General features: G+C 42.0%; 1 protein-coding gene across 1 annotated transcript in view; it reads left to right on the top strand.

The window, feature by feature from the left end:
* The window catches only part of CRYBG3 (crystallin beta-gamma domain containing 3), a 204,293-nt gene that overhangs the window by 65,867 nt on the left and 114,393 nt on the right, over positions 1 to 24,033 (top strand). The window contains exon 3 of the mRNA XM_056559317.1: positions 13,127 to 13,524. Within this exon, the coding sequence (XP_056415292.1) occupies positions 13,127 to 13,524 (398 nt within the window). The remainder of the gene's footprint in view (positions 1 to 13,126; positions 13,525 to 24,033) is intronic.

Here is a 24,033-nt window from a genome sequence, read left to right as displayed (position 1 = left end):
CCCAAACAAAAATACTGCTGACATGGCGCCTCGGGATGGTTTCTTCTACCCTCGTCGATGGGAACATGGTTTTATCCCATCGACGGGAGGCGAAGAACCCATCCCAAGACACCATGTCAGCAGTACTTTTGTTTGGGGATAAGCGCTTCAGGGTTCCCCCACCAGATGCCTCCATTACTACTACCGCCATCTTAGATTACAAATTTTACAGTTGGGCAGCAATGGGAACTTTTTGAAGCCTTTTCATTGCTCCTACACATGCAATACAGTGTTGTGCCTGCTGTTCAACACAAATAGGTGAGTGGATATCGACAACTCTCACCTTTCTTACACCTGATTTAAAGGGGTATTCCAGCTTTATACATCTTATCTCCTAAGATGTATGATTGCAGGGGACCCCTGCGAACTCAGTGCAGCCCCCGGCATTCTGGTCTGGGTGCTGCCTCCGCACCACGCCACTCCATTCATCTATAGACATGAATGGATGGGCGTGGTGTGATGTCACTAGAGGGCGTGGCTGTGATGTCACATCTCCGTCTTGGAGGCAGAACTCAGCACAGAATTCCAGGGGCTGCACCGAGATCGCGGGGGGTCCCCAGCGGCAGGACCCCTGTGATCATACATCTTATATGATGTATAAAGCCGGAATACCCCTTTTAAAATGTTACTCTGGTAACGGCACTTAGATATCGCCTATAAATGTTCCCCCCCACTGCATGTGCATATTCTTCTCACGTAAATGGGACAGATCGGCAGTACAAGGCACAACATCTAATCAGTACTGGCCCTTAAGATAGACCATTGATCTTTAAAGGCTATACATTTTTATTATTATTGCATTGGGCATTTTATGGTGTTGAAGAAAACAAAACAAAAAATCCACTATGATTAAATTAAAAGGTTTTGCTCAGTTTCTCTTCTGAAGCCTGTATGTGTGCATATATACAGTGGAGTAAACAAGTATATTTTCTCTGTTACCTTTGTCAATGAGCTTAACTCCTTTTACTTAAATAAGACTGAGCAGTAATACCAGACTAAACCAATGGAAGAGAGGGGCACTGTTTCCTGAAGGAGTAGCACAGACAAGTGGCTCCCAGAAAGCCATATGATTCCTATTCTCCTGTCCCTTCCCTGTTATCAGATTGCTCCCACTCATAAACCTCGGGATTACATGTACTACTTATTTCTCTTGTATTTTGGATGAGTCATGAATATTTCATCATTTTTAATAACCGACAAGATGATCCTTATGTATCCCATCTGCAGCACTTTCCTGTAGTTTGGTAAAGGATTTAGTAGACATGGTACAACTGTAGCAATGAAACATGAAGCTTTTCTACTGATAGTCTTATTGGCTTATGTGCTGAGATGTTTAGATGTCTTATCTTGTACATGGATTTCAAGGTCTTTTTTAGATTCTTTGAAGAAAGTGAGGATTTAGAACTCGGTCTGGTCATGACCCAATACTGTGCGGGCCGAGTAGCATTTAAGTAGATCTCATTTTCTCAGGGTCAAGTGCATCCTTGCCTTGGAGTTGCTCCAAATCGGTGTTAACTCAGGTCAGAGTTATTGTTTCCCTATGTGATGTGATTAAACGGATGTATCCCACACCAAAGCATTACTGGGAATTAATGAGCCAGTTTTCCATTTGCGGACAACATTGGCACGCGTGCCGCAATGCATCATAACGTCTCAGTTTCAAGTCTGGCAAGGTCACTGGTGGAGCATGTGAGTCATGGGTACATAGGGGATATTGACTGATTCTTGTAAAATACCTCAGCCCCTCCCTGGTAAACAAGGAGATCACATCTCTGTAAGGCTGGTATTATGTAGGCGTAGTATGTGTAATTGCCCCTTTTAGTCTCAGTGTCAGAAGATTGATACATTTGTAATGGTGTTTCATAAAAAGGTGTCTTGAACTGTGGAGTTGACCATCCATCGATTTATGCCAGATGTCCTCCAGTTTCTATTCCTGTAACCCATGTGCTTTCGATGAACTGAATTAAGATTACCATAGAACTCCATGATTTCCAAGGGGTTTTCCATGTTAAAAAAAAAGAACAGATAATCAATAGCTGATCAGCAGAGTGTCAAGGTCTACAGGATTGCATTGTATAGTGGTGGCACCATGGTTGTACAGAACAGCTGTTCGGCAGGAGTGCCAAGTGTCAGCATCCTACCAATCAGATGTTAATGGTCAATCATGTGGAAAGACCATTAATGTTCATAATATTTTCTTCTCTTACCACTTATTAAGTCAACATCATTAATCTGCTGGTGTCCTACTGCGAGAGCAGTGTATTGTACAATTGATAAAGCTCCTAGGTCTCATGTCATAGGGTCCTAGGTGACAGAGGAGTGGACATTGTGGCTTTCATGGGTTTAAAATGGCAAACTTATTTTAAAGGTGCTTGGCAAAGTAATCAACACAAGTTAACAAGGGAACATGCAGTTCTAGTAAAGCTTCACTTGTTGGATTTCCCCGAGCCAGTGACTGCTTAAGATGGCTTACACTACAGTATTACTGTAATTGATAGAGCCTCCATTAACATTGCTCCTAGAGAAGGAAAACTTAGCCACAAGATAGGTGATAACTAGTTGATCAATGGGGGTCCAACCTCTGGGACACTTTGATCATAGGAATGGAGGTCCCCAGTACCCTGAGGGAATGAGAGCTGAAGTGTGTATGCTCAACCATTGCACACTTCACTGTCTTTGGGACTTCCAAGCACAGTGCTTGATGATGTTTGGAAATCCTATAATGACTGCATGGAGCAGCGGCCAAGCATGTGTGCGGCCACTCCATTTACTCTGGGGACATCGGACCTTCATTCCTGAAATCAGGAGGGGTCCCCATTAGTCAGACCCCCACCAATTAGCCAGTTATTCTGTGTATAAGTGATAACTTTTCATTTTTGGGTAGCCCCTATACACTTAAAGTGGTACTCTGGTGGAAAACTGTTTTTTTTTTTTTAACTGGTGCCAGAAAGTTAAACAGATTTGTCAATTACTTCTATTTAAAATACTATTTTAATCCTTCCAGTACTTATCAGCTACTGTATGCTCCAAAGGAAGTTCTTTTCTTTTTGAATTTCTTTTCAGTCTGACCACAGTGCTCTCTATCACCACAGTCCATATCAGGAACTGTCAAGAGTAGGGGAAGTTTGCTATGGAGATTTGCTCCTGCTCTGGACAGTTCCTAACACAGACAGAGGTGTCAGCAGAGAGCACTGTGGTCAGACTGAAAATAAATTCAAAAATAAAAGAACTTCCTCTAGAGCATAGAGCAGCTGATAAGAACTGGAAGGATTAAGATTTTTAAATAGAAGTAATTTACAAATCTGGTGCCAGTTGATTTAAAAGAAAAATTGTTTTCCACCGGAGTACCCCTTTAAGGATTAGGCTAATTTGGAAACTACCTATGTCCCCAATAATATGATTTTTTTTCAAACTTCTATTGCTGTACTCTAAACCCTTGTGATCAGCGGTTATTGTAAGTTGTTAGTGAGTATTCCTTTTCCCTGGGCATTTCCAATTCCAAGTACTCCAGAGAAACTCTACTCTAAGATTTATAGAGATGCACCCGAACATTTATTACTCCCATTTAACATACAGCAGACACCTCTTTCTGCATCACATGACTCTTACGACTTGATTGGTGTTTTTCCTTGACTTCCCCAGTAAATTCTACTTTTGATGCCCACACTTTGATTTTCAAGTTTTTACTGTTTACTTAACCAGCTCCTTGGATCGCAATTACCATTAATTAAGAATCTGCAGAAATGGTTCAGGCATCATTAACAACGGCGATTTGTGATTGCGGAATAATCTAATTACATTCAATCACTTTGTTAAATCACTTTATTACTTCTGCCTCTTGTAAGTGCTCTACATAAAATCTGAACATTTGCAAATGTACTTAAAATGACATGTGGAAAACACAAAAACAGTTCCAGAATATGGTCCCTGATGGTATTCTGAAACACCTTACGAAACCTGTGCTTCTCCTGAGTCCTAATGTAAGACAGACCTAATTACTTACAGGGAGTACAGTGGTCCCTCAAGTTACAATATTAATTGGTTCCAGGACGACCATTGTATGTTGAGACCATAACTCTATGGAAACCTGGTACCGTATTTATCGGCGTATAACACGCACTTTTTAGGCAAAAATTTTTAGCCTAAAATCTATGTGCGTGTTATACGCCGATACACCCCCAGGAAAGGCAGGGGGAGAGAGGCCGTCGCTGCCCGCTTCTCTCCCCCTGCCTTTCCTGGGGTCTAGAGCCATGCTGCTGGCCCTTCTCTCCCCCTGGCTATCGGCGCCGCTGCACGTTCTGTCCCCCTGAGTATCGGTGCCGGCGCCCCATTGCCGGCGCCGATAGCCAGGGGGAGAGAAGCGGCGCCAACAGCCAGGGGGAGAGAAGGGGCAGCGGCACCCATTGCCGGCGCCGCTGCCCCGTTGCCTCCCCCCATCCCCGGTGGCATAATTACCTGTTGCCGGGGTCCGCGCTGCTTCAGGCCTCCGGCGTGCGTCCCCTGCGTCGTTGCTATGCGCTGCACGGCGCGGCATATGACGTCAGTGCGCCGCGCCGTGCAGTGCATAGCAACGACGCAGGGGACGCACACCGGAGGCCTGAAGCAGCGCGGACCCGACCCCAGCAACAGGTAATTGTGCAACCGGGGATGGGGGGAGGCAACGGGGCAGCGGCGCCGGCAATGGGTGCCGCTGCCCCTTCTCTCCCCCTGGCTGTCGGCGCCGCTGCCCCATTGCCGGCGCCGCTTCTCTCCCCCTGGCTATCGGCACCGGCAATGGGGAGCCGGCACCGATAGTCAGGGGGAGAGAACGGGCAGCGGCGCCGATAGCCAGGGGGAGAGAAGGACCGGCAGCAGGGCTCTAGACCCCAGGAAAGGCAGGGGGAGAGAAGCGGCGACCTCTCTTCCCCTGCCTTTCCTGGGGGTGTTTCGGGGTATACACGCGCACACACGCACCCTCATTTTACCATGGATATTTGGGAAAAAAACTTTTTTTACCCAAATATCCTTGGTAAAATGAGGGTGCGTGTTATAGGCCGGTGTGTGGTATACCCCGATAAATACGGTAATTGGTTCTAAAGGCACCAAAATGTCATCAAAAATTGGAAAAAGTGAGAATTAAAGAAAAATAAGTAGATAACTAATACAGATAAAGAAAATCCTTACATATAAAAGTAAGAAACATCTGCTGGGAGCTGTAAATCACTGTCTATGTCAGTGTTTCCCAAGCAGGGTGCCTTGGCTGTCCGGGCAATCTGGGAGTTGTAGTTTTGCAACAGCTGGGGGCACCCTGCTTGGGAAACACTAGTCTATGTAGAGGACAGGAGCTTCTTCAGGGTCCTGTACAGTACACGCAATGTCCTTAAAAAATGGTGTCACCTGGTGTCCAAAGGAGCAGCTAACCCTGGCACAGGTAAAGAGTACAGTACAATACCTCCCTGTACTGTAGGGGGCGCTATCAGACACCAGTCAGTGCATGCACTTCAGTAATACAGGGGTTTTACTAGTGAAATGCCCATTCTGATTGGTCGGTTCTTCCAGCCATGACATGTTTCACAGATCTGGAATGTCTGTACATTGTATGTTGAGTCTGGTTTCAACTTACAATGGTCCAGAAAAGACCATTGTATGTTGAAACTATTGTATGTTGAGGTAATTGTAAGTTGAGGGATCACTGTAATTTTATAAAAATGACTGTGTGAACTGCTGCCACAATATTGGAGGTACGCTTAAAACAGTGTTGTTGTTTTTTTTTTTATATGAAGGGGCACTAACCCCTGCTGTGCCAGTGAGGATAGAAATGCAGAATATGAGAGCTGAGAATAAACAATGAAAATGTTTATTGTTTTCTAAACATTGCAGCTATTTGACTTTTAGGTAAAGGGGTCATTCAGGTATAGAAAAACGGAGCGGAAAACAGCACCACACCTGTCCTCAGATTGTGTGTGGTATCGAAGCTCAGTTTCATTGAAGTATTGTAATACCACAAGTTGTAATACCACACACAACCTGAGGACAGGTGTGGCGCTGTTTTTTTAAAACAAATTAGCTCTGTGTTTCTATTCCTAGTTAACCCCTTTAACCCCTTGAGGACAGAGCCATTTTTCATTTTTGCACTTTAGTTTTTTCCTTCTCTCCTTCTAAAAATCATAACTTTTTCAATTTTCCACCTACAGACACTATTTGTAAAACTGACACCTTAGATGTGATACCCAACTTATATAGGTTTTATTTTGTTTTACTTGTTTTAAAAAATTATAACTTTTTGTACGAAAATTAAAATGTTTAAAATTGTCCTCTCCTGACCCCTATAACTTTTACATTTTGGGGCTATATGAGGGATAATTTTTGGTGCCGTGGTCTGATGTTTTTATTGGTACCATTTTTTTTTTTTTTTTTTTTATGGCACTTTTTATAAAAAAATGTTAGGGTATGCAAAGTGACCAAAAATATGCAATTTTGGACTTTGGAATTTTTTTTTACGTGTAAGCCATTGACACTGCGGTTTAATTAGCATTATGTTTTTATAGTTCGGACATTTACGTATGCGGCGATACCACAAATGTTTATGTTTATTTTTGTTTACATAGATTTTTTTTTCAATGGGAAAAGGTGGGTGATTTAAACTTTTATTAAGGAAGGAGTTAATTGACACTATTTTAGTCCCCATAGGGGACTATAACACGCAATCCTTGGATTGCATACACTGATCAATGCTATGCCATAATATGGCATTAATCAGTGTTATCTGTGCTCAATTGCTCCAGCCTGCATGGCTGGGAGCATTGAGCCACAGATCGGATGGCGAGGAGGCACGTAAGCACCCTCCCGCCATCCTCTCAGCTGATCGGGACATGGCTGTTTTACTGCGATGGTCCCGATCAGCTCCGCTGAGCTGCCAGGATCATTTTAGTTTAGTTTTTGGTGCCGCAATCAACTTTGAGGGGTACTCCGGTGGAATTTTTTTTTTATCAACTGGTGGCAGAAAGTTAAACAAATTTGTAAATTACTTCTATTTAAAAATCTTAATCCTTCCAGTACTTATCAGCTATTGTATGCTCCAGAGGAAGTTCTTTTCTTTTTGAATTTCCTTTCTGTCTGACCACAGTGCTCTCTGTTGACACCTCTGTCCATGTCAGGAGCTGTCCAGAGCAGGGGCCAATTCCTTAGCACATCTCTCCTGCTCTGGACAGTTCCTTACATGGACAGAGGTGTCAGCAGAGAGCACTGTGGTCTGACAGAAAAGAAATTCTAAGAAAAAAGAACTTCCTCTGGAGCATACAGCAGCTGATAAGTACTGGAAGGATTAAGATTTTTAAATTGAAGTAATTTACAAATCTATGTAACTTTCTGGCACCAGATGATTTAAAAAAAATGGTTTCCACTGGAGTACCTCTTTAAACCTTTAATCCTTATAGTCTTTAGGAAGTGTTTGCATATTACATTTCCCACAAAGATCAGGAGTGGCCAGGGAGTTGCACACAGGGCTTGATCAGTGTGTATAGTATTCCTAGCCTGTTTATTGGGCCCCAAGCAGTACAGTAGAGTTCTAGTTGTCATTAATTCTTCTGTCGTTTAATAATGATAACTCTGCTTATTCTGTCAAAGTCTACACAGCTACTACAAGTGAGCTACACTTATACTGTTTCATAAAGTTGACAGTATAAAAACTGGAATGTTATAAGGATAATAACTTAAACAGAAATAAGAAAAACTTTTTTTAACAAAACTAATTAAAATTTTCTATTAAAACATTACATTTAAAGTTGGAATTATTAAATGTTAATTTGGCATAAAAGTAACATTTTCAATTTTAGTGGCATAAAGTTCAAAGGTTAATTTGGGAAAGCTTATATATCTTGAGAAAGGTATATAAGGTTATGTTGTCAGAGTACAAGGAGTAACCCAACCCAAAGCAAAAAAAAAAAAAAAAAAAAAACACGAAAGGTTAAATCTATAAAAGAAAAAACCGTATATATGAACCTATCAGTCATCACATTCATGGTTCTTTCATCAGTGAAATGCAGAAACAAGTTCTGGAGAACACATAAAACTGGTCCCTACAAGCATGGGTTATAGATCAATAAAACTTTTAAAACGGACATACCTGGCATTTTTATTGGCTGTAAGACTGGACTAGATGACACAGTAACATCATTTTCTTGATAGATTCCCCTGAACACAATGTACACGGCACTGGTAAGATTATTCCAAGAAATCATCTTTATTAGAAAATGCTACATTTGGAAGAGCTCTGGATTTTTATTGGTTTATCTGTTTGTACAGAAAGAAAAAAACAAAGAACAAACCTTGAGATTCATATTATAGAAAATCTCATTCTGTTGGGTAAATATATAGTGCAAGGATTATAAAGACAACTTATTAAAAAATACATGGTTTATATGCATATTAAACAGGGTACGCTTTCAGTGCTTTCAGCACATCAGGGTCCCTATACAGCCATTGATCCCAATGCCGGTGCAGTTCCACTCCTTAACACATTACTGTGTGCTGGCATCGATCAATGATCCCAATGGCTGCCCTTATTTCAGTATGCTGCATGCAGTCTCTGGAGCCCGGATATTGCTGGGCAGCCAAAACGAAATCATCCTCTATAAAACAACAGTTTGTATTGCCAAGAAATCTATGTTTAGAAACTATTTGGTCCTCCTAAGACTTGGAGCTCCAGACAGTTGCCTAGTTAACCTGTTTCCTTCAGGACACTAGCCTTGTTATAATCCTTAGCTCAGCAATGTTTGGAATGCCCATAGAGAATAAATGGTGTGTTGGCCACACATGGGCGCTGCCACTTTGTTAATTCAGATGACAGTTATCTTCAGCTAGTTGTTCCAAATCCTGTAGACAGGGCTGCCATCAGAAACTTTGGGGTCCCTTACACAGCTTGTAGTCTGCAGTGACTAAATAATACCACCATACTGTAAGGAAATAAAAGCCACTATACACAGGCCAGTATCACTAACAACACCACAATACAAGGGACATATACAGTAATTCTGCCACACCAAGACCACTGCCATTACCCCTGACTAACACTGCTATATTGTTATTGAATAAAAACCACTATACAAAAGGTCAAAAACCCCTATATAAGAGTAGATCTGAGCTGTACACAGGGGCTGCAGACCAAATAAGTCATTGTAGTTACATAATCACAGGGGCGTCTTCTCATGATCGCAGTCCTTCATTTTTCTCTTTCTTCTCCATCTGTCCTGGGTCATCATGAAGATATCTCCCGATCACAACTCGTCTTCAACGAATCTGCCAGACAAACATTGTAGGATTCTTGCCACAGCAAAGTGCTCAACTCTATACAAACCCCCTATATGTATTACACTGCCTCATATAGTAGCCTCTTCTGTGCTCCTATCTAATATTAGGCCCCAACATTGTCCTCATACATTATAATGCCCCTGTACATTTTAATGCCCCCATACATTGCTCTGATACATTATAATGCCCCCTCACATTGCCCCCATATAATATAATGCCCGCGTACATTGTCCTCATATATAGTAATGACCCTTCACATTGCCCCCATATATAATAATGTCTCCGTACACATCCCCCATACATAATAATGCCCCCACACATTAACCCTACACATAATAATGCCCCCCATATATAATCATGCCCTCTCACATTGCCCCCATATAAGTAATGCCCCCTCACATTGCCCCCATATAATGTAATGCCCCCTCACATGACCCCCTAATATAATAATGCCCCCTCATATGACTCCCATATATAGTAATGCCCCCTCACATGGCCCCCATACAAAATAATGCCCCCTCACATGGCCCCCATACATAATAATGCCCCCTCACATGGCCCCCATACAAAATAATGCCCCCTCACGTGGCCCCCATACATAATAATGCCCCCTCACATGGCCCCCATACATAATAATTCCCCCATACATAATAATGCCCCGTTACGTGGCCCCCATATATAGTAATGCCCCCTCACAATGCCCACATATATGGGGGCAATGTGAGGGGGGCATTACTTATATGGGGGCATTACTATATATGTGGGACATGTGAGGGGGCATTATTATGTATGGGGGACATGTGAGGGGGCATTACTTATATGGGGCCATGTGAGGGGGCATTACTTATATGGGGGCCGTGTGAGGGGGGCATTACTTATGAGTAATGCCTCCGTCACTTTGCCCCCATATAAGTAATGCCCCCTCACTTTGTCTCTATATAAGTAATGGTGGCCCTGCCTGTAGATAGGGAATAACTTTGCATCTTGGGAAAACCCATTTAAGTATAATACATAGCTATACAGAACTCTTCAAGAAAGCCATAATTCCTTTTGAGAACCTAAAATGGCCACATGTAGACAGTTGTCTTATGGTCTATTATAGAGATCTTCAGATAGACAAGTTGCTGTGTAGACCCTTAACAATGCTCCGGTGTGGATATCCACCAACTCCAATATAGACATCTAATACGAAAAAACAAGAGCTATATTGGATTTCATCTTTTGAACAAATATTCAGACACTCACTGTTAGATGATTCATTCTTGTTTTCTTTTATTTCGTCTGTTCTGTAAAATTCAAAGCTTGTAAGATAGTAATAGGCTTACATCCATACTGGTAGAGGTGTTATTCACACTAGTTGGGAGCCATCAGGGTCTGATGTGACGTTTCGGGGGAACGCCCCCTTACTCATGCGCATGTATTAGATACTATAGAGATCTGCCCAGCTCAGGAGTTCAATCCTTTTTTTTTTTCTATAATAAATATATTGTCACCTATAAGGCTAGGCTCCTGCGCTGCCTCCGGTCCTCTCTCTGTGTGTCCACTAGTGTTGCTTGTCATCCTGAGAGCATGTCGCAGGGTTTGTCAACACTGTATGACAAAGCCAGCCCATCCTATTAGGAGGTGGGTGCGCTGGACCAATGAGTTGCAGCACCAGCGCTCACACCTGCCAGCAGTGGGAGATCTAAATAGGCAGCTCACTTGCTGAGTTGGCTGTGATCATAGTTTTCTTCTGTCACTCACATTCCTTTCTTCTTTAGTGTTTGTACCTCACCTTTTGCCTGTTTCCTGACCATTATATTGCCTTCTGATTTTGTACTTCTCTGCCCTCCTGGTTTGACCATTATTTTCTCTGACCATTGCTTGTTCTGATTTTGTTTTGTACCCTGCTGCCCTCTTGGTTTTTGAATCTCTAACTTGTCCCTGTGTAACTCCTTGTCTGCTGATTTGGTACCTTTCTGCCAGTATGTTGCTAACCTTCCCTTGATGCCCCATTCAAGTAGTCCAGTTTAGGGTGAGCTTATATCTGAACTGATCCCTATCCAAGGTGACAAATATATATATTTCACTATACAAGGAATTTATAGGAAAGAATCCAAACAGCAATAGCAAACATACTGGTTTAAATAACAGGAAGAAGGAAAATGTATTTATGCTAATTATTGCAGAACAAACTATTAAACAACTCCCTGAGAGAATGTCATGTCATTTTCCCAAAATATTTCCTATTTAAAATGTAAATATCATAGCATATTTTGAATGATTCTACTTTCTCTCTTTCCTGTTTCTTCCTATGCTCCAAATACGTTTAGGTGTATTGGCTTCCATCAATTTGCTGTGTGTGTGAATATGCCATAAATGACATTATATGTGGGTCTTCTATTGATCATGTTCCTAGTATAGTTATGGCAATGTCACCTATAGCAACTGCCTTCCCGAGGGTCATACTTATGGCTTCACTTACTCAGATGCCTTCAAGTCTTAATGATAGTGCAGTAACTACTCACTTAGGCTCATTGCAAATGTTAGGAGTAGTAGTAGTGCAGATGCATGCTCATATTGCTAACAAACAAAACCACATATGCTGGCCAATACAATTGTACAGACACATTCAGACAGAAAAGACAGACAGAAGAGCAAGCTAGCGGCAAACAAAGAGTAACAAACTAGGTGCTGGCTATACACCCCAAACTGGACAGCACAGATACACTGGTAAAATCAATATCACCAGCAAAGAGGGAATTGGTTCTTGAAATAACCTTGGGGAGGCACAATCCACACCAACAAGCCAGATATACCTAAAGCCTGGCATAGATTCATTCTTATGGCAAAAATAAAACCACAAAACAAATGAATTAAATATTTGGTATTTGAAAAAATATGCAGTGATCCCTCAACTTACAATGGCCTCAACATACAATAGTTTCAACATACAATGGTCCAGAAAAGACCATTGTAAGTTGAAACCAGACTCAACATACAATGTACAGACAGTCCAGATCTGTGATACCTGTCAATGGCCGGAAGATCTGACCAATCAGAATGGGCAATTTACTGGTAAAACACCAGTATTACTGAAGCGCATGCACTGACTGATGTCTGGGACTCCCCCTACAGTACAGGGAGGTATTACATGTTCTGTACACTTACCTGTATCAGGGTTAGCTGTTCCTTTGGACACCAGGTAAGGGCGGCTCCATGTTACTTTTTTAGGACATTGCATGTACCGTACAGGACCCTGAAGAAGCTCCTGTCCTCTACATAGACCAGTCTTTTCCAAGCAGGGTGCCCCCAGCTGTTGCAAAACTACAACTCCCAGCATGCCCGGACAGCCTTTGGCTGTCCGGGCATGCTGGGAGTTGTAGTTTTGCTACAGCTGGAGGCTCCCTGCTTGGGAAACACTGACATAGACAGTGATTTACAGCTCCCAGCAGATCTTTCTTACTTTTATATGTAAGGATTTGCTTTATATGTATTATTTATCTGCTTATTTTTCTTTAATTCTCACTTTTTCCTATTTTCGGATGACATTTTGGATCTTGAGAACCAATTACCAGGTTTCCATAGAGTTATGGTCTCAACATACAATGGTTTCAACATACAATGGTCGTCCCAGAACCAATTAATATTGTAACTTGAGGGACCACAGTATAATATTGATGTTTTCAGGAAAAATTGGTATACTTTGCCACTAGTTTTATTCTCTTTCTATTTATAGAAAATAGTAGTAATATGTCTAAACAATAAACAGTTACGGTATATAAAAAAAATTTACATTTATTTCTGTATTTTTCCATAGGTTACACTGGAACCCAATTTCGTACCTATACTACATAACATTTCAGAACCTGGGGAGGAAAAGGATGAAGAATTGACTCATAATTCCAAAGTACTTGACAGTGAGAAACAATCCAGGGAGAACTTTTTTCATTTTTTAGGGAGCCTTTTTCATTTCTCGCCAAAGTCGCCTCTGGGAAATTCCAAACCGGGTGCTGATGTCAAAGAGCCTTGCAAGGAACCTGAAGAAGCACAAGTTAAAAATAACCTGGATAAAGAGGACATAAGTCAGGAATCGAGGCTAGATGATCACAGTGGAATCGAAGAGGCTTCAGAGCAAAGCACAACATGGCATGAGCAAGAAAACCCTGGGGTCAGTGGAGATGAAACCCCCAAAGATGAAGCCCCCGACACTCTAATGTAAGTACCAGTGATGGAGACTATAATGCCATATGTCTATATTGATTGCTATCTGACTGGTGGTGGAGCAATAAATGTATAGAGAGAGCATGGCATTAGTGCCACATAAGAATGTTATAGGGTATCTATCACTTCTGGCACTTCTGTGTCATAGCAACAAGTCCGGGGTTTTGATGAGTAGGGGTCTGAGTGCTGATAGCCTTTTGATGAGTAGGGGTCTGAGTGCTGATAGCCTTACTGATCGTAGAAGGATTGGCCATAAGTGCTCAGTACCACACTGCTTTGCCAGCAGGATATGTATTTGTAGAAAGTCTATGGACTACATATATATAGTTTTGGTCTGTGGTGTTTTTGGGGCCAGTGCCAAAATGCCTCATACACTGGGTAAGCCGTTTCTTTTGACTTCTTTATAGCACTTGAAAATTGCCATAATAATAGCATGTACAAAATAACACTAAAAAAACACAACCAAGAACACATATCTTTTAGTTTTTCATTCTGTCTAAAAGCCAGAACAAAGTTCAAGGTTTGGTGTTACCTGGTTTCCGTGGTCAGCATTTTGCTCCTCTCCAGCATACAGATTTCTGTGCTAAGGTCCCTATATCCCGCACTCCTGGTCATCTTAGGTTTAGGGTCCTGTCGGTCCCCACCTCAGCTGTGGTGTGTTTACTTGGCTCTTTCTGTAATGTTTATCTTTCTTTTCTTGGTCCTTCTTTGTCTTGTCCTAGTTTTTTCCCTCTCTTTGTGTTTGTTATATCCGGAAATGCGTTTTATGTCCCTTACCTGAAGCTGACTCAGCACTTTTTACCCGCTCCTATCTTGCAGTGTGGCCCACCCTAGTTCTTTCCTCTGTAGCCTTTACATCTACGACCTGGCAAGTACTAAGGCCTATCCATCATGCTCTGTCTCTGGTTAGAGAATTAAGTCTGCTTTGGTTATAATGCATTGCATATTCTGTTTCTACATTATATTGACACGTTATATCACCCGTTTTATATCTAGGCCTTGCAAGGCCATTATTGTCATTATATTGTGAATTCGGGTAGAAAAACAGACATGGTGCACATCTAAAATCTTGTATAATGATCTGATTGCTTCTCAGCATAATATCAAAAACTAACAGGTTGTTAGTATACATTTTTGATCAAAAAGTACAAGCCCACTCACCACGTCAATGCCACCTATTCAGAGTGGGTCCCTAACGTCCCTAGCATAAAATGGCGTAGCACCGGGCGGCGACCACCACTGCCGCAACACCAATGCCCACAGGGGGGAACGACCCACCGGCAGAGCGGCCCCAATGCAACTCAAACCAGTCTATGGGCCGCACCTCCCCGCAGACACCCCGCGCCACGGCAGCAACGGACACCGCACAGCACCACACCAGTGTGAACAAGGTGGAACACTCTTCCCCACCCCCTTAGCCCAACCCTATATAGGTGGTAATTAGCCACACAAGGGCCATTTCATTCCTGGCAGCCTCCCAGTCTGACTGGGAGAGCAAGGTAAGTGAGCCATTACACCTTGTTCACACTGGTGTGGTGCTGTGCGGTGTCCGTTGCTGCCGTGGCGCTGTGTCTGCGGGCGGGTGCGGCCCATAGACTGGTTTGAGTGGCATTGGGGCCGCTCTGCCAGTGGGTCGCTCCCTCCCCCGTGGGCACTGGAGTCGCGGTGGTGGTGGTCGCTGCCCAGTGCTACGCCATTTTATGCTAGGGACGTTAGGGACCCACTCTGAATAGGTGGCCTTGACGTGGCGAGTGGGCTTGTACTTTTTGATCAAAAATGTATACTAACAACCTGTTAGTTTTTGATATTATGCTGAGAAGCAATCAGATCATTATACAAGATTGTAGATGTTCACCATGTCTGTTTTTCTACCCGAATTCACATTGTCATTATATTTCTTGCTCTTTTATGTCTATGTAATTCATGGGTCTGTTCAATAAACTTCCTTTGAATTTAAAAAAGCCAGAACAAAATCACCATGGGGGAAATTTCTCAAAATCTGTCCAGAGTAACAGTTGCTGAATTGCCCATAGCAACCAATGAGATTGCTTCATTCATTTTGTTAGAGGGCTTTTCAGAAATAAAGGAAGCAATCTAATTGGTTGCTATGGGCAACTCAGCAACTTTTTCTTCTAGACAGGTTTTGTGTAGAATTCCAACATTTTTAGCTTATTACTGAGCAGCGTCACGCAGGTAGTTCGTGGAACACATGGTGTGGGGTGCACTCACACTTACTCTCCACTCACACTTACTCTCACCATGCACACAGATTGCAGATGTGCATAAATCACACCAGTAACAAAGTCTACGCACCCGTTTACACTACAGAATGGGGGGCTGCTTGGAATCGGAACTTATTTCCTGCAGAATTTTACCACAGACATAAGCATCTGGAAAAAAGTTCCAGTGAATATGTTTATTCTTTTGGTGCAATCCAGAATTTTCATGGAAGTTCTGCAGTGTGAACTGTGCAGCAGAATGCCATTAAAATCTAATTCTGGGCAGAATTGCCATAGTGGGAACGGGCCCTTACAAAGGCTGTAGTTCTTTTAGGGCATACAAGTACCAAACTTAATAAACAAATTTTAGGGTTCATTCAACAGGCGGAATGTCCACTTAAAGCAGGCGGCGCCGTAATCATCGGCGGTAGGACCGTTCAGACATGCGCCATCTCATTCTTTGGGCGGGCGTCCATTCCACTGGCGGAATTCCGCTCCAGAGATTCTGCGGTATGGACAGCAGAATCCTATTGAAAACATTGACTAAATGTCTGCAGTGTGAACAAGCCCTTAAGTTTTAATATAATAAAGTGCAGTGCTTACAAAAAGAAAGTCATAAAAGAAACAAAATAAAATGACATGCAAACATGCAATACAGTTATAAGATAAAAAGGAGAAAATAAGCAGAAAATACCAAACACAAATGTAGCTACTTTTGCTTTCCCAGGGGTATTGGATTAATATTGGATCACAGCTTAGTCAGAATGATCCCCGCACTGAGAACTATTGACTCGGCAACATATTTATATACCTGAGGTCGAATATTCAGATCTGCATATTTATCCATTATATAGATCCGTAAGTAGTTTTTGGCCATTAGAATGATAAATGGTGTCTTACAGGAGGAGGATGACAGCCAGGGACGGGCAGATGACAGCCAGGGACGGGCAGATGACAGCCAGGGACGGGCAGATGACAGCCAGGGACGGGCAGATGACAGGCAGATGACAGCCAGGGACGGGCAGATGACAGCCAGGGACGGGCAGATGACAGGCAGGGACGGGCAGATGACAGCCAGGGACGGGCAGATGACAGCCAGGGACGGGCAGATGATAACCAGGGACGGGCAGATGACAGCCAGGCAGGGGCAGATGACGGTGAAGAAGAGGCAGATAACAGCCAGGGACAGGTAGATGTTCTGCAAATTCTTTGCTTAAAGTAAAACTACAACTCCCAGGAGGCCCGGACAGCCATAGGCTGTCTGGACATGCTAAGAGTTGTAGTTTTGCCACAGCTGGAGGCACCCTGGTTGAAAAACCTTGACTTGGAGATTGCTTCCACAGACACCAACATGTTAGATGCGACAGCCCAGTTGTCACTTTAAAATAGTTTGCCTCCATGGATGAAGGGTTTTATTTGAGAAATTAAAGGGTTATCTAGGAAAAAACTTTTTTTATATGTCAACTGGCTCCAGAAAGTTAAACAGATTTGTAAATTACTTCTATTAAAAAATCTTAATCCTTTCAGTACTTATGAGCTTCCGAAGTTAAGGTTGTTCTTTTCTGTCTAAGTGCTCTCTGATGACACGTGTCTTGGGAACTGCCCAGTTTAGAAGCAAATCCCCATGGCAAACCTCTTCTAAACTGGGTGGTTCCCGAGACAGGTGTCATCAGAGAGCACTTAGACAGAAAAGAACAACCTTAACTTCAGAAGCTCATAAGTACTGAAAGGATTAAGATTTTTTAATAGAAGTAATTTACAAATCTGTTTAACTTTCTGGAGCCAGTTGATACATAAAAAAAAAGTTTTTTCCTGGATAACTCCTTTAACTTTAGGTGTTTTTGGGACATAGACAGATTTCTTCTTTTTCCTTACAGGCAAATTTGATCTTTCGGAGTGTTTATTTAACAGTGAATACAATGGTGTAACGCTTGTCTGCATTTATATTATATAACTGCAGAGGTGACATAATATTACATATTGAGCTGCTGAATCCCTTCCAGTGGGTGTGTGAAAGTGTCTCCTCATTGTGTGCGATTCTATTGTTCTTGTTTCCGTCTGGGGATAGGATTGTCATTGCATATAATTTGTCTAATTTCTTGCCAGAAGTATGATTTCTGCTTTAAATTATTGCATTTGTATACAATTGTATATTGTATATTTGTGTTTCAAAATCTGCTCGTGAATGATGGCGTCTTTTTTTTGCTGTCCAGAAATTCTAGGCATTGTAGTTTTACAACAGCTGGAGGCACCCTGGTTGGAAAACACTGACTTTTGTAATTTTTTTTGTGTGTATTTTGTGACACATTTCATGAAAAAGTAGCATGCGCTATTTACCCTACATTTTGTTTTAATGGCTTTTTATTTTTGTAAAGGCCTCTGAAACATGAAAGAAGCGATGTGATTGGTTGCTATGGGCAATTGGTGGACTTTTCCTCTCCACAGGTTTTGATAAATTTCCTCCTTTAGGGGGATGCCAACTAGTGGGTGGTGCAGACTTACACTATGTTCACACAGTAAAACCTACAAAATACAATACTGCAACAGACCGCAAGATAGATGAACATACAAAGCCTTTATTAATACATGGCTAAGAACACACATACATGGCTAAGAAAGAAAGAGATGAGGAAAACTGACAAAAATGGACGTCATCGGAAGCTGTACTTATCATGATAGAATAATATCAATTACAACCCCAAGAGTACAGTGGTATTGTACATGAAGAAGGCATACATGGAGTCCCAGATGTTGTACTGCAAAATTAAATAAAGTGCATGTGCAAAATATAAAGTGCAATAGCATTTAAACATGAAGCACTACACAGGATACCCACATAATAAAGTCCAAGGGCGACCAGGAGAGTTCCACCCCTACGTCTGTTTCGAAACCAAGTCCTTCTTCCTTCACCCCCGGAAGAAGGAATTAATAAAATTGATCCATCACCACCTTTCAATACACACCACTTGCATAATGCCTCTAGCGTCGACTAGTGTTGAGCGGCATAGGCCATATTCGAATTCGCGAATATTCGCGAATATATGGACGAATATTCGTCATATATTCGCGAATATTCGCATATTCGTTATATCCTCGTTTTATTTTCGCGTATGCGAAAATACACGCATGCGAAAATTAACAACAGGAAAATTCGCATATGCGAAAATTAGCATATACTAAATTTTCGCATATGCGAATTTTCGCACGCCAGTCTAACACAGTAGTATTACAGCCTTCTTTACACCACACAAGCTGGAAGCAGAGAGGGGTGATCACTGTGATGTGTACTGTGAAAAAAAAAAAAAAAAAAAAAAAACGAATATTCGTAATTACGAATATATAGCGCTATATTCGCGAAATTCGCGAATTCGCGAATATGCGATATTCGCGAATAATATTCGAATTGCGAATATTCGCGAGCAACACTAGCGTCGACCTGTCTCAGTCAAGACAAGTCCAGCGAGGCCAAGGAATGCAAACACAGAGTAATATGCCCCTACACTAGAATGCCTCTATAGTGCACCAACAGAGTAGAATGCCCCTACAGTGCACCAATAGAGTAGAATGCCCCTATAGTGCACCAACAGAGAGTAGTATGCCCCTATAGTGCACCAACAGAGTAGAATGCCTCTATAGTGCACCAACAGAGTAGAATGCCCCTATAGTGCACCAACAGAGTAGAATGCCTCTATAGTGCACCAACAGAGTAGAATGCCCCTACAGTGCACCAATAGAGTAGAATGCCCCTATAGTGCACCAACAGAGTAGAATGCCCCTATAGTGCACCAACACAGAGTAGCATGCCCCCATAGTGCACCAACAGAGTAGAATGCCCCTATAGTGCACCAACACAGAGTAGTATGCCCCTATAGTGCACCAACAGAGTAGAATGCCTCTATAGTGCACCAACAGAGTAGAATGCCCCTACAGTGCACCAATAGAGTAGAATGCCCCTATACTGCACCAACAGAGTAGAATGCCCCTATAGTGCACCAACACAGAGTAGTATGCCCCTATAGTGCACCAACACAGAGTAGAATGCCCCTATAGTGCACCAACAGAGTAGAATGCCCCTATAGTGCACCAACACAAAGTAGTATGCCCCTATAGTGCACCAACAGAGTAGAATGCCCCTATAGTGCACCAACACAAAGTAGTATGCCCCTATAGTGCACCAACAGAGTAGAATGCCTCTATAGTGCACCAACACAGAATAGAATGCCCCTATAGTGCACCAACACAAAGTAGTATGCCCCTATAGTGCACCAACAGAGTAGAATGCCCCTATAGTGCACCAACACAAAGTAGTATGCCCCTATAGTGCACCAACACAGAGTAGTATGCCCCTATAGTGCACCAACACAGAGTAGTATGCCCCTATAGTGCACCAACACAGAGTAGTATGCCCCTATAGTGCACCAACAGAGTAGAATGCCCCTATAGTGCACCAACAGAGTAGTTTGCCACTATACTGCACTCTCACACACAGTGGAATTCACTCAATAGACGTGAAGTTAATACTAAGCGGAATTTTGGACACAGGAATAATGTAGACTAAGGGAAATAGTTTGTACCCTACATGAATAAAGACCATCAAACTAAATTACCATAGAGGCATGCAGATGCTATGCAATGTTAGCAGGCAAGGGGATAGGGCATTTGCTCAAACGTCATTAAAAGAAGATGGGGGAGGGGGACAAATACCTGGTCCTCTTTTCTTGGGTGGCAAAACCATAACCGTGGACCCTTTCTCTGCACCCCCTTGTATGCTATTCATTTCAGAATTTTTGTTCAATTTAGGATGAGCATAGGTCAAAAAATTAGGGAACTCCATTTCTAACAGTTTGTTATTATATTGGCTTTACTACATCTTTACAATATAAGAAACTTTCCTTACCAGTATGTTCTATGCAATGGTCATAAATAAGAGTACTGTTCTACATGTATCTCAACAAATATATGGAGATACTTAGCATTGTAAAAAGTAGCTCCAGGGTCCTGGGTCCAAATCCAACCAACATATACGTTGAGTTTGTACGTTTCCCCATGTTTGCGGGGTTTCCTTTGGGTTCCATACTGATAGGTTCATTGATTCCTTATGAAATTGTCTCAAGTGTGCAGTTGAGAATAACTTATCTGAGACAAGGACTGGTGTGAATGGTGACAATCTTTTTCAGAATATGTTGACGCTCTATATATGTTATGGGAAATAAATAATGAAGCCATTTTTATTACATATAAAGATATTTCCGTTATGGCCCAGGTTTACTGTCTCTTCGGTGCAGCTCAGTCTTTGTTATATGATTCCTCAATCTTTAGTTCATGGTTAATGGATCATATTTTATTAGATAACAATAACATTTAAAATTCAGACAGAATATGATGCTGAAAGCCATAATCCTTGTGGTAAATAACATTAAAATGTTAATTCAATAGAAATTGATCTACCCAAGGCAAAATAGAAGGTAAAAACTGTTATGGGGCATAATAAAGGCTATGATGGGTAATGTCTATTCAGTACAGTCAGCAGATTGGGAGGTATACGAGACGTTAGGAGATGCTGTTCATACGACATCTCCGCCAAGTTGGACCTTGTTTCTGTGATCTCAGACCTGGAAGTGTCCAGCAAATAGCGATTTTCAGAATACCCTGAAGTTTTACCTTTCTAAGAGTTGGAAAGCCACATATTTTGCAGAAATGCCTTAGACAGTGAATTCTTTAGACTTTTAGCTTATCCTTACCTGAAAAAAAACATCTACAGATGTAACCGAGCTACCCTACTGGGTCATATTGTCATTGATGGGATGTGTTAGAGTCTTTTTAGATGGGCAGACCTCCGGAGACCAATATGGAGCCTTTCTATGGGGCCCGTTTGTTGGCTGATCACTGGCTCTTTTACAGGCGGTAATAATCTGCCCATTCATCTGATAATCATCCCATGTAATATGTCCATTATCTATGCTTTATAAACCTACGGTACGTCATGGTTTTTACCTCACTTGGTTATAATGAGAAATACACAATGAAAAGTAAATTGTTAGCAGACAGAGCAGAAAATGTATGTGGAATCCCCACCAATGGCTCCTATGAGACCTGTTGTAGGAATCCAGACTTGTAATAATATTCCGCTTCAGTGGTGCCTGCCCGGGATAGCGAATTCGCAATAGTTGGAAAAACACAGACAGAGTCAGTGATCCTGCAACGCGGTTTCTCCTCCAGCATAGAGAGAATACCTGCTGGAAGTCAGTGTCCAGTTTATTTATACAGACAACAAACGAAGGGTTTTCAATAGCCAGTCCCACAGTATCAAATGTCAAATCTACAGCCACTGTATCTAAGGTCACTCCCACAGTGGACACAGACAAGTTACAATATGGTCATTCAGACTACTACACTGTGCATTGAGGCTTAAATGTCACTGACCACCATCACATCTCCAGCTATGCTAATAGTCAATAACAACAAACCACATTATATTGCACTATATGACGCTCACCATGAAGGCAATGTGACAAACCAGAAAATATTTCCACTACAGGCCTACACCGATAACCCCAGATAAGGTGAATAACATTGATTGTCTTGTCACAATGGCCTCTGTCAAGGAATGTGATATATTAGTCAGCAAGTGAACAGTAAGTTCCTGAAGAAGATTTTTGGATCAAGAGTAAGCGTAAGCATCTGAGCAACTATGATGGGGTGCAAACTGTGATGGCTAGACGATGGGGTCAGAGCCTCTCAAAAATGGCAGGTCCTGTGCAGGTCCTGGTATAGAATAGTTAGTACCTATCAAAAGTGCTCTAAGGATGGACAGCCAGTAGACGAAGAACAGGGTCGTGGGCATGTAAGGATTATCGGTGTGCATTGGGAGTGAAGGTCCATCTGGTTTGATCCAATAGGAGAGAGAGTTTAGCATAAATTTCTGAAAAGTTAATGCTGGCTATTATAGAAATGTGTCAGAACATAAAGGGCAATGCAGCTACAGTATCTCTGTTTGGGGCTATGGGAGTATGTGGCAACAGACTGCCCTCACTGGTCTCTGCCCACCACCAAGAGTGCCTACAAATGGGCAGCTGAGTATTGAGCATTACATTAGCATACTTTGTGGGTCAGGACAATACAAAGGTTACCATAAACTTACCGGAGTAGTTAAAATCTTTCTATAAAAAAAATACTTCTGATAAAACAGGTTAAATCTAGTTTAATATTTCAACCTCTAGGCATCATTGTTTCTTAAAAAATGTATAGTATTCTGTTTCCTTATGCAAGAGTTTTTTTTATTTATATCCATCCTGCTCTTCCATTCCTGTTGCATCTCTTGTTCTCAACACCCAGTAGCAAAGGGAATGGGACCTGACGGGAATGGGTCCTATCTCTACAGGGGCCCCTTAGCAGCTGCAGTGGCTGCCTAAATGGTTTGCACAACACATGGTGGGTAGATTTCCCTTACTGATATGAAAAATCTTCTCCTTTTCCTTGCAGCATTTTTCTGCTCTAAAACTTACAATCCTTTTTTTTTGTGGCCTATGGAGATTTATGATCTGGGTCATCTGCCAAATTGGTGGTTGACCCTTGACTAAACTCTGAGTGCTTGTAACCTTGTACTCCATCTTTGGTCTGTGGCTTACCACTCTACATCTTGGCATTGTAAACTACTTTTATCCCCTGGTCAGCCACCCACATTGCTGTTAAATAGATTCTACAACCATGTTCAGTACATTCTTGTTTGTTTAATAAAAAAAATTGTTAAAGAGATGTTCATGAAATAAAAAACAAAATATTTGAAATAATAAACTGTAAATCCAATAAGAAAGACTAAATACGTGAGCACTCACCACTTCTTTGGGCTTCCAGTAATTCTTTTACTCTATTACCATTAGCAGGGAGGCTGGCGTGGACTAGTGGGAGCGCTCAGAGCTCACCCGCAAGTACACACCAGCCTCCCCCTGATTGTAATGGAGTAAAAGAATTACTGGAAGCCCAAAGAAGTGGTGAGTGCTCACGTATTTAGTCTTTCTTATTGAAGATTTTTTGTACCTTTATTATATTAAGTAGAGCACGCTAGCTTGGTGTGGCCCAGTGTACATAGCTCTGGTCTCTGTGTTCGTTGATAGCCCCTGCCCTGGATTCAGCAATCCATCTCAATTAGCCTTGTGCTCTTAACCCCTTACCTTCTTGTGATCTGATCTCATCTGAATCTCAAAGACAAAGAGTAATGTAAGCATACAGTGAACTATCTCAAATTGGACACTTTAATATCTAGATAGTCTGATAATCCGGCATT

Source organism: Hyla sarda, chromosome 2 (genome assembly GCF_029499605.1).
Source record: "Hyla sarda isolate aHylSar1 chromosome 2, aHylSar1.hap1, whole genome shotgun sequence".
NCBI classification, from domain to species: domain Eukaryota; kingdom Metazoa; phylum Chordata; class Amphibia; order Anura; family Hylidae; genus Hyla; species Hyla sarda.
This window is presented reverse-complemented; position numbering and strand designations above follow the sequence as displayed.